The sequence below is a fragment of the Diospyros lotus genome, chromosome 3 (genome assembly GCF_014633365.1).
Source record: "Diospyros lotus cultivar Yz01 chromosome 3, ASM1463336v1, whole genome shotgun sequence".
In the NCBI taxonomy this organism is placed as follows: Eukaryota; Viridiplantae; Streptophyta; class Magnoliopsida; order Ericales; family Ebenaceae; genus Diospyros; species Diospyros lotus.
This window is the reverse complement of record NC_068340.1, coordinates 32,285,801-32,306,496: the sequence shown is the minus strand read 5'-3', so window position 1 is coordinate 32,306,496 and position 20,696 is coordinate 32,285,801. Positions and strand designations below refer to the sequence as shown.

General features: G+C 32.3%; 1 protein-coding gene across 1 annotated transcript in view; it reads right to left on the bottom strand.

Moving 5' to 3' along the window:
• Nucleotides 1–20,696, bottom strand: part of LOC127796695 (uncharacterized) — a 53,458-nt gene that overhangs the window by 23,930 nt on the left and 8,832 nt on the right. The window contains exons 4-5 of the mRNA XM_052328988.1: nucleotides 20,192–20,273; nucleotides 16,563–16,628 (exon numbers count right to left, since the gene is read on the bottom strand). Of these exons, the coding sequence (XP_052184948.1) occupies nucleotides 16,563–16,628; nucleotides 20,192–20,273 (148 nt within the window). The remainder of the gene's footprint in view (nucleotides 1–16,562; nucleotides 16,629–20,191; nucleotides 20,274–20,696) is intronic.

Sequence of the window (20,696 nt, the reverse complement as noted above, 5' to 3'; positions counted from 1 at the left end):
TGTTGTTGATAGTTAAAGGAACAATTAAAGGTTGTAACTTTAGTTGAACAAATGGAGTGACAGTTAAAGGAAGGACATTAGGAGGTGCGGGTTCAAACTCCCAAAAATGAAATTCTGAATTCTCACTTCCCCTGAATGTCAGTTTTGGAATAATATGGTTGTTTTTCTAAGAAAATAACATCCATAGAATGATAGAATTTCTTTGTGAGGGGAGAATAACACTTATATCCTTTTTTGATTTGGAGTATAACCAAGGAAGATGCATGTGATGGCTTTAGGGTCGAATTTATCTTGGTATTGATAAGGAATATGGAAAAATGAAGTACAACCAAACATTTTAAGGGGTATAGATGAGATGAGATGATCGGAAGGATATGACTTGAGAAAAAGTTGACATGGAGTTTGAAATTTGAGAACTCGAGAAGGCACTCGATTAATGGGATATGTGGTAGTAAGAACAGCCACCCCCCTTAATTTTAGGAACATGAGATGATATCATAAGAGGTAGAGTAACATCTAACAAATGTAGGTTTTTCCTTTCAGCAATCTTATTTTGTTGAGGGGTATTAGGATAAAAACTTTGGTGAACTATATCTTCACGAATTAACTAGGTATGCCCCAAGAATAGAATTAAAATAACCTTTGGCATTATCAATATGGAGGATTTGAATTTTGACATTTAATTGAGTTTGAACCATTTTGTGGAAGCTTTTGAATAATTAACCTATATATCTCAGATTTTTTTTTCATGAGAAATATCCAAGAGAGACGAATGTGGCTATCTATGAACAAAACAAACCATTTTCCCCCAATTACACTTATAATTTTAAAAGGTTCCCAAACATCACTGTGAATCAATGAGAAAGGAAGAGATTCTTAGTATGTTTGTTTTAGATAAGAATTGAGAACATGCTTAGACAATTGACAGGTTTTACATTGATTATCAACGAAATTTTTATTAAATAATGATGGAAATAGTTCTTTGAGATACAAATGACTAAAATGACTCAAACAATAGTGCCATAACATAATTTCATTATCTTTACTAGGCCTATAAGCTAGAAAAGAACATTTAGAGTCCCAAATGCAACTCACCACTGCTAATCAGCTATCTCGAATTCAAATCCTAAAAAACACAATGAGTTAGGAAAAAATTAGTGACACAATCTTTTCCCGAGAAAGCTAACTAATAGTAGACTACAATCCAACTTTGCAACCAATAAAACCGATTCAAGTGTAAGGTTCTTGAAAAGAGTAACAAAACCTGTACCAGACACTTTTGATATAGAACCATCAACAATACGCATGGTGTAATTTTCATAACAAGGTTGGAAATCTAGGATGAGAGATATATCACCAGTCATATGACCCGAGGCTCTAGAATCAACAATCCAGCTACCATTATTATCCATCTTTTTAACCTTAAGTGTAATCAGAAAATTACCTTTCTAAGCCATTGTAGCTATTGCTGAGGTGGTAGTATACGGGGTGATTGATCTTTGTTTGGCTTGGGCGCCAACTATTGAAGAATTTCCAGTTGTTCTTTGTTTAATTGACCATTTTGAACTACAATGGAACCCTCTTCACTTGTAATATGGTGTCCACAACTTTCTTCCTTACTTCTTGCTTTCCAATCGATAGGTTTTCCATGAATATTCCAACAAGTGTCTTGGGTGTGACTAGCCTTTTTGCAATGATCGGGCCAAGGTCTTCTTTTCTTGGTGCAGAGGTCATCAGTTCCCCAAGAAATCATGGTAGAATTAAACTTCAGTGGTTGGTGGCTGAAGTGCAGTTCCCGTCATAACCTTCTTTCAACTTTCTTCGCATCAAACTTCTGATGCTACTTCACATAGATTTGGTAAAGGTTTGATGGCCAATATCTGCCCCCCAGACTTCATCTAAATTTTTGTTTAGGCTCAGTAGATCAAACTTGTAAATTCATTTCTTCTCAACAATCTTCTTATACTTTCTAACATCAGTTTGACAATCCCATCTGCTACATCTTCTGTGTTGGAATATGTCTCCTTCATCGTAGTCCAGATTTCTTGTGCCATTTCGTAGAGAATAAAATTTTCACCATCTCGTAGAGAATAAAGTTTTCACCAACTTCATTTGTTATGGAGGTGATAAGGCATGACATGACCATATTGTTCTCTATCTTTCACACCTTGTACATTGGGTCTTCTGTCTTTGATTTAGGGGTTGCACCAATAAGATAATCATCATTTCCTAGCCGCATATGAACATCATAACTAAATGGGACAACTAAAGATACTTGTGTGCCCATTCAATTTATGTCCTATAACAAGGAGAATTGAGGAATTGGATCCTCCAATAGGGGTTGAAATTGAGGGAATTTGGGAGGAAGAAGAAACTTCGATGGTGGATGCCATTTTAAATGAAAACTCGAAGGAAGTAGGACCAAGATTTGGTGGCACATAAATTGGAATCAGTTTCAGAATTGGGATAAATCAGTTTTGGACAAAAAACATGATCATTTCTCTTTTGAATCAGTCAAAAATATATATATATGATACATCAGAGAAACCGCTCCATAGGAGTCGGTTAAGACATGGAATCTGCTAGATAAGGCAAGGGAAAAAAACTATCTCCTAGGGACAAAAATGTAATAAAACTCTACAATTAAACAAAAAATGCAAAACTGCATAATTACATTTTTTTCTACAGTTTCAGTTTTGAAGGAAAATTTATAATCTCAATTATATTTGGAAACCTGAAAGAAAAGTTCAGAAAAAAAAAAAAAAAAACTAGGCAAGCAGTACTTTCAGGCTGCTAAGATGGCATAGGAAATTCCAAAATTTAATTGCTATCTATTTACTTATGATTATTCTTATCATTTTTTTTTTAATTTGGGCTAACTAAAAAAAAAAGTATAAAAGTACTTTTGCTATAAAAAAAATAAAATTGTCCTACATGTATACAACACGATCAAATAGTGCCCAAAGTCTTTTCAATATAGCCTTGCCAAGAAAATACAAATGAGGGGATCGGAGTGGTGGCTAACAAGAATGGCTATTCCTCAAGGGGAGACTTTAACTAGTGTTAGCTCCTCAGCTCTTTCTAGGTTAGGGATGTCTAGAGGTATCTTTAGGGCATTTGATGATGCCTTTTTAAAACATATTAATTTCCTTTAATGTTACATAAGGGTCCAAAGCAAACTTTTGGACAATTGGTGCAAGCACAAGCCTTTTTGTATGAGGCCTTCCCTATTTCTTTTGATATATCCTTGGTTCTTTCACCCATTAGTATACTGTTTGGTCATCTCTTTTTAGGGCTCCATTTTGTTGTTTAAAATTACTTTATAACCATCTCATTATTAAGTATGTCAAGGACTGTTAGGGACTCCTCTTTCACCCATTAGTATACTGTTTGGTCACCTCTTTTTAGGGTTGAGTAATCTACTCCATTTTGTTGTTTAAAATAACTCTATACCCATCTCATTATTAAGTATATATGTCAAGGACTGTTGGGCATGGCATCCTTGGAGGGACTTTTGTTGTCAAGTCCTTTTATAAGCTTCATTAAGAAGATGAGGAGATTAATTTTCCTTGATTGCAATTTAAAAAAAAAAAACATGATTATGATGATTTAGTCATGTGATCAAAGAAGATCTACATAGACTCCCACGAGATGAGTAGAAGAAATGAAACAAGTATCAGCAAAAGAGATAAAAGATGACAAAGAAAAACTTGGCAGTAGTCACACAAGTGTAATATGAATAATAAAGGCCTTACAAAAAATAAGATCATGGATAAAAATTACTAATACAAGTGTAATATGAATAATAAAGGCCTTACAAAAAATAAGATCATGGATAAAAATTACTAATGATCATGAGATAGAATTCTATAACCAAACACAAATAAAGAATAAAGGGTTAATATGTTTGCTATTGTTATTACAATTTGAAGGGTGTATGTGCCTCTTCTTCATTAGCAACATATCAAATGGTTCCATTCTTACTATTAACAACGTCAAGATGGAAAGGCATGTAATAACCAACTAATGTTTCCTGTGGAAGGAGGGAGGAGTATCAATGGCACACCTCCTCTTGTCTAGAAATTGTGAAGCTTAGTTTTTGCTTTTTCCTCTTCTTCTTTTTTTCATGTGATCACCAATTTGGTGATGAAAATTTTGATTAAGGATCTTTTTATTATTTCTGTAACACCCCAATTCTCGGGAGCGTTAACGTAACATAAGATTCCGGGGATAGATTTTTTTCAAACAAAAATCCAACACAAAAACCATTCCCCGAAGATCCCGTTACACCTTCTCAGTATATCAACTATGAACCATTAATAAACCAAGACAGGTTCACCAACACAAATGCGGAAGCTAGATCGAAACCTCAACAGGTCATAACCAAAACCACTTTATTTATATATAAAGTTGCACTAACGTTTACATGACGTTTTCAAAAGTAAATAACATAACTGAAAAGACATAATGTAAACTATCCGCTAATCGCCGTCACTCCTCGACGATTCCTTTCCCTTTTGCACCGCTGCCTTCACCTGGAACGTTTGAATATTCCAGGGACAAAGTCCAAATTAGATGATGAATCATCTAAGTGAGAGTTCAAAACACATTTTTCATGAATAATGCAAGACATGAAATAAACCAATATACCCGGTAAGCCCTAGCTCAAGAGAATTCCCACGCGCTTAACCCTACCATGGGGAAAGAGCAATCTCTCTAAAAGCTATGCCACCACACCGACTCGACGACACGACGACGCGACGCGATTCTAGCTTAAATGGGGCTGCCAACGCATCTCACCAGAATACGTTCCCACCTTAAGCATCCAGGAACCACCATACAATCCCAACTCCAAAATTTCACATGGACCACCTAGTCGTCCTAGTGCAACTTCCCTGGCCAAACGGCCTGGCACGGAAATCAAGGCGGCTATCCTGACATGCACACCCAGCATCAGATACCCCTATTATTCCGTCACGCCCTTGGAGAATTACGGCTACACTATCCAGACAACATCCTAGGCTGACATCCCACATGAACAACACAGTATGGATCACCTAGTCGTCCTAGTGCAACTTCCCTGACCAAACGGTCTGGCACGGAAACCAAGGCGGCTATCCTGACATGCACACTAGCATCAGATACCCCTATTATTCCGTCACGCCCTTGGAGAATTATGGCTACACTATCCAGACAACATCCGAGGCTGACATTCCATACGTACACATAAAACTCAAGACAATGCCACAATTCACAATTCAATGCATCGTATAAACAACATTTATAAAATGCAATGCACAGTTCAAAACGTTTAGGGACAAACCTCCCTCATAAATCCAACCGTCATCGGTTACCATTTTAATGCACAAAACCATTTTGCATGAAATTACCATATGTTCAGATAGAACAAGCACAATAAATCAAGTTTTGGAGGAGAACCACTCATAAGAAAGCCAAATTTTGGTAGCGAACAACTCACCTTGAACGAAACTCAGAACACCTCGAATCTTGTGCCCAACCTCAATTTTCGTGCAACTCCTCAAGTCTTTTAACCAAACTACCTCCTTATAGGTCCTCACGCGCTGCCTAAGTGCTCTACGCGTGTGATGCCTCGCGTATGCTTTAAAAACCCTCTATCCACTACACCCGAAGCACTCTCGTCTAGCACAAATGTATCACAACTTCAAATGAGAGAATCCTTAGCCTTGAGCCCCTATTTATATGTTTAGGAAACTTAGCCACCAAGAAATATATATTCTGCAATCATTTCAAATCTTTCAAAATCTTTTCCAATCATTCCAAATCTTCTAATATTTTCTATAATCATTCCAAATCTTTTGATATCTTTTGCAATCATTCCAAAATCTTCTAAGATTCTCTGCAATCATTGTAAATCTTCTATAATCATTCCAAATCTTCTAATATCTTTTGTAATCATTCCAAAATCTTCTAAGATTCTCTGCAATCATTGTAAATCTTCTATAATCATTCCAAATCTTCTAATATCTTTTGTAATCATTCCAAAATCTTCCAAAATCTTCTGCAATCATTGTTATCTAAGTCAAATCTTTTCTTATCCAATCAAATCTTATACAAATCTTATCCTTAAAGTCATCATGAGCCTTCATCTTATCTCTAACGTCATCATGAGACTTCATCCTTATCTCTAAAGTCATTTATGAAGCTTTTTCCTGAATCTCCCAAATGCCCCTAGTAAAAAGATTTCAAGAATTACACTTTGGCCCGAACTTTTGGATAATTGCACTTAGACCCTTTTCAACATGGTCCCCGGGCTAATTTTTAATTGCATTTTAGTCCCTGAAAAATGGACTAATTGCGCTAATGCCCCTAATTTTTCGGTAAATTACACTTTTACCCCCAACCTCAAAAATTACGATTTTGCCCCCGGCTCAAAAAATGAACTTCTCTTTAAAGACCTTTATAACCCTTTGAAATATCCCAAAACACTCTCTTTAAAATTCCGAAAAAATATCGTTTCGATCTCCCTCCGTCAATTTCGAAAAAACTGCACTTAGGCCCGAATCTTCGTTTTAGCTACAAACCCTTTTGTTTCTTCCAAAAACTACTGAAGGGTTACTCTATATGCCAAATATGAACTTCCTTGGGGTTCCATTGACGTCCCGGATGCCCCGTACGATAATTCGGTATTTCAGCCTAAATCACAATTGCCTTTTTTTAGCTGTACCGGGAACCGTTCCCGATCCAACTTCTTTTGATGCCTAAAATCATAACTCATATTACTTGTCGATACTATACCATTTTCCTTGGCTATCTAGGGTCCAGGGTATTCCCTCTGACTAATTCGATCGTCCAAAGTTGCGTTAGTGTACCCTGTAGTCTTATTTTCCACAAAGTCCATTTATGCCCTTCATCAAATATTATTTATGACCTCAAATCATTCTCGGGTATTACAATTTCAGTGAGGAGTCACCTAAGGAAAACCTTGAGCTTTTTCTTGGAACATCACTCATTTTCCCATGGCCTGATGTATATGACATGGAAGGATAGTTTGAAAACTTTTGAGAGTTCTTTACACTCTCTCAAGGGAACACTTCTTATTTCTCTCTCTCTTTTTTTTTTTGGTTGAACTGAATTTCTCTTTTTTATCAGTCCTCTTTCACTTCTTTTGCTGATGAGCTCGTCTTTGTAGCTAGGTAGGTTCTTAGCTTAGAGACTTCTTTCTCATTAGCTTGTATAGGTTTGACCCATGCTTAGCATCTTATCTTATTAATGAACAAACGTTAAAAAAATAAAGTAAAAAGGTAGTGCTACTTAATTTACTATCTCAATTACAATCTTTGCTAGGTGGAAGGGATCTTCTTTTTTTTTTTTTTTTTTTTTGCCTGGTAGAAAACACTAAAAAAGAATGCAGTCTGGCTAATGACGTCACATACTAAAAATCCTTGGGGCAACAAACTTGTAAAAGGCTACCATGACACATTGAGGAGGACCTTCCAATAATCCCACCTGACCAGGTAATGACAAGCCTAAGGAACATGGACCATATAGTCCATGGAAGGGAGCCATAGCTTTAGATTGCTGAAAGAATAATGATATTAAGGCCGAGAGTGTTGGCTAACAAACGTCCATCTCCAAAAAAAATGGATGAAAATGACCACTTAAGATTGGTGCACTATCAAGAAGAGCCCATGGATGCAAAGTAGCCATTTGACTAAACAACCATTGAGCCACAAAGCCCAGATTGATCAAGAGGAAAAGGATTATACCTTACATGTCAAATAGCCCACAAGAAGAACTCATCTCCTCCAATGAAATTGTTGGGCATGAAATGGCACATCCAGTAAAAGGTCTTTCATGCCTATCAAAAACATAGGCAAGAACAAGGATAGCCTATAAACAACACAGCATTTACAAAAAAATAATAATAAAAAATCGTGCAAAGAAAGACCAAATTTGTCGTTAATGTGTAAGGAACTCAAAGTTCCAGTTTTTTTCATTGACTTATTTTTTATGTATTACCAATCTTTTTCGTCACACAACAGCTTCCCATTGACAAAAGCATTTAAGGCAAAGATGAGTTACATAAAATATCACCTGATGGATGTAAGATGGAATGTGCAAATGAAGAGAAAATGAGCAAGCCTTGACAAGCAAATCTATGACAACAATAGAGAGCACGCTCGTAAACAACCATGCCCAATGCATGACCAATGACAGGCGTGCTCTCTCTCTTTGTCAAGGAATCATGAGTCAAGGCTCGTTAAAGACTTGCAGCTAAAGAGAAGTCACATATTAAGAAAATAACTAAGAATAATAAAACTAATAATGCTCCACTATATTCATGGAATTAATTCTAGTAGGAGATGAGCTACAAATTTTGCTAACTTTGGGGTAAAAAAAGGAATTTTAGTAAAGGAGCAAAAAAAAAAAAAAAAAAATTGTAACTTCTGAGATCAAAAAAAGGAGTCATCTCCCACATATTAAGGGACAGTAATTACTTCTACCTCGTTAACCTCGAAACGGTTTCGGGCAGAAGAGGATCACGGGCTCTAGCAAATAAATCACTGAGAATATTTTTTGGGCAGAAGAGGATCACGAACTCCAACAAATGAATCACTGAGAATTTATTTGTATGACTGTAATTTTTATTTCAAGAGCAATAAGAGCACACATACAATGATGTGCTTCCTGACATGTAATCTAGAAGGGCATACAATAAGGCACACAAAGTTAACAAGCATAAGATTCTTACCAAATGGCATATATTTTCAGACCTCTAAACCTAAAAATTCAACAGCATTTACCACAAGTTGATCCCAGTAGACCATGATTTCTTGGACACAGTGATGTGATCACATGAAATATAACATACAAAGCTTCAACTAACATTACAATAAGAGAAAAAATAAGCATATGATTACATAACCTGTTCTCAAATTATTACTAGATAGAGCAAGCAAACAAAATGAGATATTCATTAATGTTAATTAAAACCAATCAGCTTTCATTAGAAAACCAGCAGGATATCAGATATTTTAACCAGAAGCTCCAAGAATTATTTTTATTGATCACTTCTCCATCAAGTTCTCAAAAAAAAAAAAAAAACAAAACAAAAAAAGACGCTGATTAGCTCAAACTTTCTATATCCCTTGCTAATCAAAATGTGAAAGCATAAAAAATAATAATAAATAAATGAGATCAGCATACTTACAGTCTTAATTCGGCAGGTAAAAAAGAACAGAAAGAAAAGTTAGCGGAAAAAAAAAAAAAAAACAAGTTCCATTAAAAAACACTTAGAACTCCAATCCGGGGCACAAGGAAAACCAAATCTGCACGAAAGAAAGAGGTCCTATTAAGCTCCAATATCCATAAGGCAAGCTAAAAGCGCTAGTTTTTCAGGGCACTACCACAAAATAAAGACGCAAACATGATCAAACAGTCCAAAAATGGTCCGAGCACAAAACTGGAGCAAAGAAAACCTAAACCCAGCAGCCATTAGCCTCTCTCACTTTTTCTTTCCTGAAACCCTACTTTCCAAAATAGAATACTACATGAAGAAAAAGGGCGAAAATTCCATTCTCTCTCCGACCATAACCCATATCCGTTATCACATATATACAGCAGAACATTTTCTCAAAAAAAAAAAAGAGTCCGAAATAATTAACATGCTCAATTCCCAGATCTGTAATCAAATACAATCAAACAAAACCCAAAATTCAAACAATCAACAAGCAAAAAGGGTCTACATAAACAACCTCCAAATCCAATAAAACACACGGTAATTCAACAAACAAAATTATCGAAGACTTGTATTGAACTTCTGAGAAACAAGAAGTCAAGCCATGGAGAATCCTGGAGGGAGAGAAAGAGGAGAAAGAGAAAAAGAAAAAAGTAGAACGACAGATGGATAAATAAATAGACAAAACACTGCTAGAGCTAGGGAGGGAGAGGGCTAGAGAGAGAAAGCAAAGTTGATTCTTCTTCCCCCTTCCACTACAGATCCTACAGGGAAGTCGAGACGAGAGAGCCATTTTTAATCGAAATGGTACAGCGATCAAATACACCTCTTTTTTCGGCAAATTTACGCCAATTCCTGGCATTCCATTCATCCACCAACGCGTGAACTTCACCAGGCAATGAAATTTCTCCACGTTGAACGCTGTACGCTTGAAATACACCCACCCTCTGACCGGCACGTGTGGCTCTCGGCATTCTTAGGGGAGTTGAAATGTAATTATCGCCTGATTTGTTATTTTTTATTCGCTTTAATGCCCTCCATTACCTTCGAACTTTCGTTTAAGCCCTTCCCAGTCCTTTATTATTACGGTCCTAACGCTAATACGTACAAACACCCAATAATTACACAAGTACATTACTTGAAATTTTTTTTCACATTTTCAGATTCATTCTTGAGAAACTCTTCTTTGGGATGCAATTGAAAACATTCATTTAAAGTTTTCATTTAGTGGTTTTGTTAAGTAGGTTTTTTTTTTTATTTAAATACAATTTAAAAAAAAAAAAGAACTTGAGTGTAAAAATTAATAAATCTTTTCTCAAAAATTGTATATAAATAAGTAAAAAAGTTAAAGTTTATACTTTATAATTACTATTATTATTATTTGTTAACACTCTTAACAAAGTCTCAAAATTTTAAAAATTTTGATTCCCTCTTTTTCATGAATTATAATACATTATTTTTCTCATATTATTTTAAATAATTGAATTTTATTGGATAGATTTTTTCGTGTGCTAAATTCAACAATATTTAATTGATCTCTTATATATTTATGCTATTGAAAATTGGGATTTACAAAGTTAATAATTTGTGATGTTATTTATATTTATAAAATATTTGTTTTAAGGATGAAAAAATTCTTTATTAGGCTCACCCAACCAATCATAGGCAGCTCAGACCTACAATGCCGCCCATGAAGCGGTTGTCTCAGGACCCAACAATTTTATCAATTTAGAGTGCCCATAATTTTGGAAATAAATTAACCATTTATCTTTATTTTAAAATAACTATTTTACTCCCGTATAAAGTTTCTTTTTCCCCCATAATCTATAGAACCTAAGATCAATCTCTCTCTCTTTCTCTCTTATCTCTCACCCTCTCAAAAACACTTATGAAAATCACTACTTTTTCTTATTATAATTAAGGCTCAATAATTATTTTTTGCTCTAACACTTTTATAACACCACCATTAATTGGGTTTGGTTCCTTCTCAACATTAAACTCGTTATATAAATGAATATATATATATATATTTACTTATACTGCTAATTTAATGTTGTTTAAAAGTTGGGGCTAATTTTACAATACATTAATAGATTAAAATGTTGTATTAACTAATCCTTTGGGATATACTATATCCGAAATTGCAAGGACAGTAGATTTTAATTGATTATTTTAAAAAATTTCAATTTTATTCTTTGATATGATATGAATATTTATTTTTTTTGATGTGTTATTATAAAAAAAAATAAAATGTAAATGTTCGCTACTATTCAATAGTTCATTTTTACATTTTGACTCAGAACTCCAAAATATCAAGTACGACCCTAATCATAGGAGCCAAGGATGGAAGGAAAATAAAGGGTATCAGAAGAGTTAAGAATAATTCTTGGCAAAATAAATATGAAATATCATATATCCATCACATGCATGGAAAAAAATAAAATATAAGAAAATCACATTCATGGAAAAGAAAAGAAGAGAAAAGAAAGAGAAATATATTATTTCTTAATTCAAAATAATTAAAAATGTGATTTATACTTCTAATAAAGTGTTATCAAATCTAAATAATACAAGTATAGCAACTATTTAGGGCTGGCCCAACAATGAAGCCATATATATGGTGGCATAAGGCCTTCAAAATTGGAAGACCCATAATTTTAAAAATTTATAATATATATATATATGTTGAGCATGATTATTTAGTATGATATTTTGTATGTAGTTAATACAATTAGTAAGAGTTTTCAAAGTGAAGATATGCATATTGATGTTGTTATAGATTAATTAAAATGTCTTATTTCTTTTTTTGAAATTTATAAAGAAAGCGGATTTGAATCTGTTATGATTTTTGCCAAAAAAACTTGCAAATAAAATGGAAGAAGAACCCATATTTCATGAAAAACATATTATTTGTAGAAAAAAAATAATTTTATGAAAATGTCGATAATGATAAAACACAATCTACTGAAGAATCCTTTATAGTTGATTATTTTATATACATGATTAATTAGTCATTTCATTACTTTGAAATAGGCTTGAGCAATTTGGAATATATGAAAAAAAATTGAATTTCTATGCAATTTTAAGAAATTAAAATCAATTGATGAAGATATTTTAAAACAGTGTTGTTTGAATCCTGAAAACACGTTCTTAAATTTGATGAATTTTCTAATATAGATGGTTTATATTTATTTTTAGAATTAAGAGTATTAAGAGAAAATTTTCAAGAGAAAAAAAAATAATCCAATGGAAATTCTTTATTACATTAAAAGAGTCGATTCTTTTTTGAATGCATATATTACTTATAGAATATTATTGACAATTCCAGTTGTTATCCAGAAAAATACCTAAGATGGGGTGAATTGAGTTTTTCAAAAATTAATAATTTTAACTATTTTGAAAACTCTTAAATTTGTGATCTTAATATGTGGTAATTGTAATAGAATTGATAACAATAAAATCACACAACCACAAAGAATAAGATACATTTACATAACTTCGATTCTAAAAAGCCTAATCCTCTATCTCAAAACTTAGCTTAAGACTCTCAAAACTTAGTTTGAGGTTCTACTAGGAGAATCAACACTAGTTTTTAATTAGAGCTAAAACCAATATACAATCTCTTAACTAAGTAAGAACCATTAGCACACTACTGGCAAATAAAATTCCCTCACACAACAAGTGAGTAAAAATAACAAATTTTACAACTATAGATAATCATAAACAAGTCACCAACAATTAAAAATTCCACCAGTCAGTACATTTTCAGCACTTTAAACATTCTCACTCTTATTTGAATGTTCTATCAAGTTTTTTCTTCTTCTTAAGCCTCCATACTTACCCTCGATGTATATACATATTCCAAACAAACTAGTTATTAAAAAAAATGTTAATATTAAGTTTGAAATTTAAAAATTGTTTAAACTTTCTCAAACAACAAGAAACAAAACAAAGAAACATGTTTTAAAATAACTCACATTTAATTCAAAATAAATTCATTTTTTGCATGAGAAATAAAATTTAAAAATTCAAATATAAGTTTTTGAGATATAAATAATTAAAATAAGAAAACATGTCTATAAATAATTATCCTTTAATTCAAAATAAATTTACTTTTTGTATAAGAAATAAATACATTTATCAATATATAAAAATTTAAATTAAGCTTTTGAGACATAAATGATTAAAGCAAGAAAAAATGTCTAAAAATAATTTACCTTTAATTAAAAATAAATTTACTTTTTATATGTGAAAGAAATACATTTATCAAGATATGAAAATTCAAATATAAGCTTTTGAGACATAAATGATTAAAACAAGAAAACATGTTTAAAAGTAATTCACCTTTAATTAAAAATAAATTTACTTTTTGCATGAATAAGAAATGCATTTATCAAGATATGAAAATTCAAACATAAACTTTTGAGACATAAATGATCAAAATAAGAAAACATATTTAAAGATAACCCACATTTAGTTCAAAATAAATTTACTTTTTGTACCAACTTTTAATTTAAAATAAATTTACTTTTTTGCATGAGTAAAAAATACATTTATATCATAAAAATATTCTTGTTATCATCAAAATCATATTTACTTACCCTTGAGCTTAACAACAATTTTAGTAACTTCTGCATAAATAAATTTTTTAAAATTAAAATTGATAAAATCATATTTGAGGTCAATTATATCACAGGAAAGATTGAATAGATTAACTATATTATATATTGAACATGATTTATTAAATAAACTTAATTGTAGAGATTAATCAATAATTTTGCATCTCAAAAGGTTAGAAAATTTGATTTTACATAAAGGTGAACACAATTCAAACACATTTTTTGTAAAATGAAAAGTAGCTCATTATTGTTAATTTTATCTTTTTAATTATATTAGTTTAATATTTTATTTTGTTTCCTTCTATAAGAGAATCAAGAATGTATAGTTTTTTTTGCTCACATTGACCTTCTTAGAGTTTGAAGAAAAATTACTTTGTTTTTCTTTGTTTATTATAATAAGTTTTTTTATTATTATTATCTCTTAAACATTATACTTTAGTTAAAAATTTATTATCCTTAAGAGATTATTATATTTTATAGTTAATTAAATTATAATTTTTTGTTTAATAAAATGATAAAAAGTTTGTTTAAAAATGTGTATTATTTATTTTTTTTATAAGAAAATTAATACTCTTGAAAAGATCTCGACAAATCTTTTAAGACCCTCAATTTTATTGAGCTGACTCTATAGTTATTTCTCTATTGCTGAATTAATTGAACATCAATGGTATATTTTCGAATATAATAGCTCCGACTATACGAAAAGACTCAAAGAACCCTATTAATCAAGAGTCTCAATAAAGCACACCTAAGTTATCCAACAGGATAAACAAGTGAATGCACACACACACAATAGAATATTTCAAGCACAAAATTTGCCATTACAATCATTCAAGGCTTCAAAACTAGATTACCCATAAGAATTTAAGCTTTATTGAAGCTCTATATTGCAAAATTTAAGCAAGTAGACCAGCGAATCCTAGGGTTTTGAGTATCTCCATGCTTCTTTAATTTATTTATTTGTAAATTTCCTATTAGAAACAATCAAGTGGTTTGAAGGCAGACTAAGAGAAAGAAAGAGAGTTACTTACGTTGTAACCTTAAGTGAACTGTTCACTTCTACTCTCTACAGTTTCGTGTGGATGCTAACAGAAGAGCCTCCATTCCTTGTGTGTTTATCACACCATTCATATATACTCCAACGCTCCTGATTTGCAATATCACAATTTTTCTTTTTTCTTTTTTTTTTCCCCCTTTTCGACAAACAATGGGAAACATTTAGGCCTAGGGGCATGGGTAAGTTTTAGGGTTTGTAAAATAAAAAATATTTTTTATTTTATATACTCTAATTCTTATTAAATTATTAAATTTTTTATTAAAATAATATATTTTTTTATTTTTTTAAAAAATAATGTAATTCGTGAAATATAAAATATTAGAATTTAAACTAACATTTGATTTTAAGTTTAAAGTCCACTTTGAATTTTGACCCAAGAAATAAGAAAAACTTGATATAACGTCTACATATATCATTTTAAATGAAAATAATATTTATATCATTTTAAATAAAAATCAAACTATTCAAACTTATCAAATCAAAATGCTCCAAACTATGATTTTACAAGAATAATGATCATATTTTTAAATTTTAATATAATAAGTAAATTTTTTAAGTCGCAACTACCAAACGAAGTCTTGAAATAAAATAATTTTAAAAGGACAAAAAGTTTATAATTACTACATTTTCCTTTTTGATCTAGTAAATTATATTATTTTAAAAAAATATGTGTTACTAATGAGATATAGAAGTTTCTATACAAGTGTGTTTATATAATATATATATATATTTTTATTCCATCATTACAAAAAACCTACCAAAATCTTATTTAGAAAAAGAAAAGAAAATAACATGTATTTATAATTACATATTATAAAATATGCAAAGCAACCCTATATTAATATAGGATCACTTTTTTTAAATAATTTTATCTTCCAACCCAGATGCTTAAAGTTTATAGAGAATTGTTACGTTATTTGTATTAGATAAATCTTACGTTGCTTGATGTAGGCTTGAAAGGAGATCTCCTCCCCCCTCTCCCCAATTTGTCCACGTCGAACAAATTTTATGTTGTCCGACGCGGGTAATAGAAAAATTTTTAAGGTATGTAAGACGCATCAATACTTAAAAATAAATAAACAAATATATGAATTTTAACAATCCAATAAACTAATCACTGCATTTTACATTTCCTGATGAGTGGTTTCCAGCTCCATATTCTAAGACTGACCTTCCTTCCTGACTGTTTTGTTGGCCCATCGGTCCTCAGTGTACGAACCATAACCACAGCATATTAAACCTCAATTATGTTACTTACAGGCCCGCTTCAAGTTACTTTTTCCACAGAAAAGGGCTGGCCCCCCCGGCCAGCCTGAGAAATCAAAGAATTTGTATTTAATGCAATTAATTGGTAGCTGCTGGAGCACTGGGAAACACCAGTCCTCGAGAAAAGAAAATTCACCTGACTTTTTGTGTAAATAAGCATAATAATATTATGAAATCGTACCAATTTAAGATCAAAATGATTATTTATTCATGTGTATCATCAGGTTCCCTCCTTCAAAAGAAGGCAGGGCCTTCAACATCACCATCACCTGACTGCAATAAAAAAAAATTGGTATATCAGGAGGACAGTATTGCCTACAAAGGAAAGATTAATCCAACCATGTTAGTATATAACTTATCTCCTTGTCTAGAAGAGAAATATAGTTTGATTATTACATACAGTTGGATCTGCAGCTGGAAAATGAAGAATAAGCACTCTGGGTCGAATATCTGGATGGTAAGCTTTCTGTAAATAATAAATGAAACTCTCAAAACATAAAGTCATAAGCGCTTTGATCCCCATGAAGAAAGAATATTTCTTCTCCACTTCAATGGTATGAAGGTAAATATTGAACCAACAATAGCGAAGGAGACTTTCAATTTGAAAAATAATTTATACCGGGAAATTTTTTATTATAATTAAATCATATTATATAATTTGCTTCTAAATGGTTCAACTATTTTAGCCTAAATAAGTGTCTCCAAAACAATAATAGGAAGAAAGGAGGAATTTTAACAGAGTCAGATATCCAGCACAACTTTTTAGAACAAGATTCAAATACCTTGAGCATTCCATCTAAATAACATGGACTCAAAAAACATAACAGCTCATGCAGCAAGTGATCAACATATCATGCAAACTCAAAAGAGAGCAAGAACAAATTGAAGAGCACCGTCAAGGAACTCAACAGGAGAATCTTAGATCAATGTTAAATCAACATCAAAGTTGTCCCGAAGAACACATCCAAAAGGGATTATTATAGGGTCATGTTATTTGTACATTATTTATGTATATCTTGGGCTACACAAGGTACATAAATGACACATACATACCCCTCACCTTATTACGCCTTGGATGAGAGCATTTTAGACATTAATACATCATTATGTAGCTAAAAGTGTACACAATGATGTACTAATAGCCTTTTTCATTATTATATGTATGTATAGGCTAATCCTAAGGGAAACATAATAAATTATTAACTGGAAATAAATAAGATCTGTATTTATACCTATGATAATATCTCCTCAAAATTCATCAACAAGCTTAGCACATTACAAGCCATTTCGATTCCTCACCCACCTTACATTAACCAAGTTCACCGTCTCATACGGTCACGGTTGTGATCCCCAGCTCTGCCCGGGAGAATATATGGAAGCTTCTTTATACGATCACATGTCATTTTGTTCCCTCGTGACAATCATTTCAGTTTTCCAAATCACAATTTGTATATAAAATGGGATGAAAGATTCTATGCACCTAACATTTAAACATCAACGCGCATTCAAAAACAAGCCTGCCTCCAGCCCTGTAAGGGACTGCTTCACACACCATAAAACAGGAACTTTTTAAAACAAGACATGGACGAAACCACACCAATATAAGTAAGTTTAAAACATATCCATAATCAATAGTTGAAACAGGTGCAAGACATACCCAAGAGCTTGTAAGCAGAACTGTTCATTAAAATCCCTCATTAAGGTCAACATTCATGCCAAATACTAGACATGAAAAACACACATGACAAGGTATATCCAGAGAGTTCAATTAGCTATTGCAAATGCTAGACTAGATTTCAAGATTTTCAAATTAAACAGTTGTGTCGACCATCTACGTCATAATTATGATTCCACCCATCAAATGAACTAGTGCCAAGCACATCACAGCATTATTTTATTTCTTCAGAACAACCACCCCCTAACCAGTAACATCATACCGCGACTTCTCTCAATTTAGTTAAAAGGCTAGTCGGGCATGATCAACAAAACCATGAAAAGCATCAACCCACCACAAATGGACAAAACGGGGGAAAAAGAATATACCAAACCAAACCAAACTACAAGAGGAAACTACAAAAAATATATATATGTCCAACAAGAAAACTATTCTGCAAATTATCTTTATTGGTTTCTGTGGTTTTGGACAGAAAACATGATAATTTCTTATTCAAATATGTCAAAAATATATATATGATACAACAGAAAAACCGCTCCATAGCAGTCAGTTAAGACATGGAAACTGCTGAATAAGGCAACGGAAAAAACTATCTCCTACATACAAAAATGTAATAAAACTGTATACTTTAAACAAAAAATACAAAACTGCATAATTACATATTTTTCTACACCCCCTCAAACTGGCTGTAAATGTTTAGTAAACTCAACTTGGATCTCATATCCTCAAACTTGGTCTTAGGTAAAACCTTGGCCAGAATGTCCGCAATCTGTAAAGCGGTAGGTATGCAGAAAATATTGACAATCCCACCTTCATCTTTTTCTTTTATGAAGTGCCTATCTATCTTCAAATATTTAGTTTGATCATGATGAGTTTGTGTTCTTAGTTATGCTTATAGCAACTTGATTGTCACACAATATGTTAATTGGATTACCTATTGCAATTTTGAGTTCAAGAAGTAATTGCTTTAATCACATTCCTTTGCATATTCCATGAGCCATTGTTCGAAATTCAGTTTCAACGCTACTCCAGGCCACAATTCTTTGCTCCTTGCTATGACAAGAAACTAAGCCCTCATATATAAGTACAATATCCAGAAGTTGACCTGCAGTCAATAATAGAACCAGCCCAATCTGCATCAGTGAACCTCAATATTCCTTAAGAGTTTTCTTTAAGTATCTCAAAATGTTATAATACAATCAATTCATGTGCTCTTCAGGGGGATTGTCATAAATTGACTAGATACGCTTACTGCAAAGACAATATTAAGTCTTGTGTGTGATAGATAAGTCTTCTAACTAGTCTCTAATATATTCCTTTATTAGCAGGAGCACTTTTCCCTTCTCTTTTATCTTTAGTGACAATCTCTATTAGAGTATATGCAAGTTTGCATCTAAGCATTCCGATTTCATTAAGCAAATTAAGAACATACTTGCGTTGAGAAACCACAATACCTATCTTGGATCTCGCAATTTTCATACCAAGAAAATATTTCAAATTCCCCAAGTCTCTAACTTTAAATTCAAGTGTAAGAAACCTCTTGAGTTTTCCAATCTTCTCTTCATGATCTCCTGTTAGGATTTTATCATCCACATACACAATAATAATGGATATCCTTCCACTAGGAGAACTATTTATAAACAAAGTATGATCATATTGACATTGTAAATAACCAAACTTCTTTACTACCTTAGTAAATCTGTCAAACTAGGATCTTGGAGATTGTTTGAGACCATAAAGAGATTTCTTCACCTTACAAACTTTGTTTGAGTGTGTTCGATTCTCAAGACCTACAAGAATCTCCATGTACACCTCATTTTCTAGATCTCTATTGAGAAAGGCATTCTTGATATCCCGTAATTGTAATTTCTAATCATGATTCACTATAAGAGATAAAAGTACTTGAATTGTGTTTAATTCGGCAACAAGAGTAAAGGTTTCTTGATAGTCAATATCACAAGTCTGTGTGAAACCTTTAACGACCAACTGAGCCTTGAACCTTTCGACACTCCCATTTGCTTTGTGCTTAATGGTGAAAATTCATTTACATCCAACTAGATTCTTTCTAGGAGGCAAATTGACAACATCCCAAGTTCTATTTTTTTCAAGTGCACTAATCTCTTCATTTACAGCTTGCTTCAATTCAGGTATTTTAAGATCAGCTTCATGTATACTATTAGGAACCTGAATATCTGTGAGATTAGTAATAAAAGCACAATATTTTGCTGACAACCTCTTGTATGATAGGAAGTTATAGATATGATACTTCGTGCAGAACCTTACACCTTTTCTTTGGGCAATTGACAAATCAAGATCATTTAAAATTACCTCTTTAGAGTTAGAGTCAGTGTTACCTTGTTGTGTCTCTTTTGGAGTTGAGCTTCATGGTTAGTACTAAGTTGCACTTGTTCTTCTTCATGTCCTTGATCTTTTTTCCTTTAAGAGTAGACAATTAACTTTTTGTTGTTGACAATTAAAGGAACAATTAAAGGCTGTAACTTTGGTTGATCAAATAGAGTGACAATTGAAGAAAGGATAGTAGAAGGTGCGGGTTCAAAATCCCAAAAACAAAATTCTGAATTCTCACTTCCCCTAAATGTCAGTATTGGAATATAATATGGTTGTTTTTCTAAGAAAGTAACATCCATAGAATGATAGAATTTCTTTGTGATGAGAGAATAATACTTATATTATTTTTTGATTTGGAGTATAACCAAGGAAGATACACATGTGATGGCTTTAGGGTCAAATTTATCGAGAAGGCACTCTCAATTAATGAGATATGTGGCAATAAGAACAGCCTCCCCAAAATTTTAGAAACATGAGAGAATATCATAAGAGGTAGAGTAACATAACAAA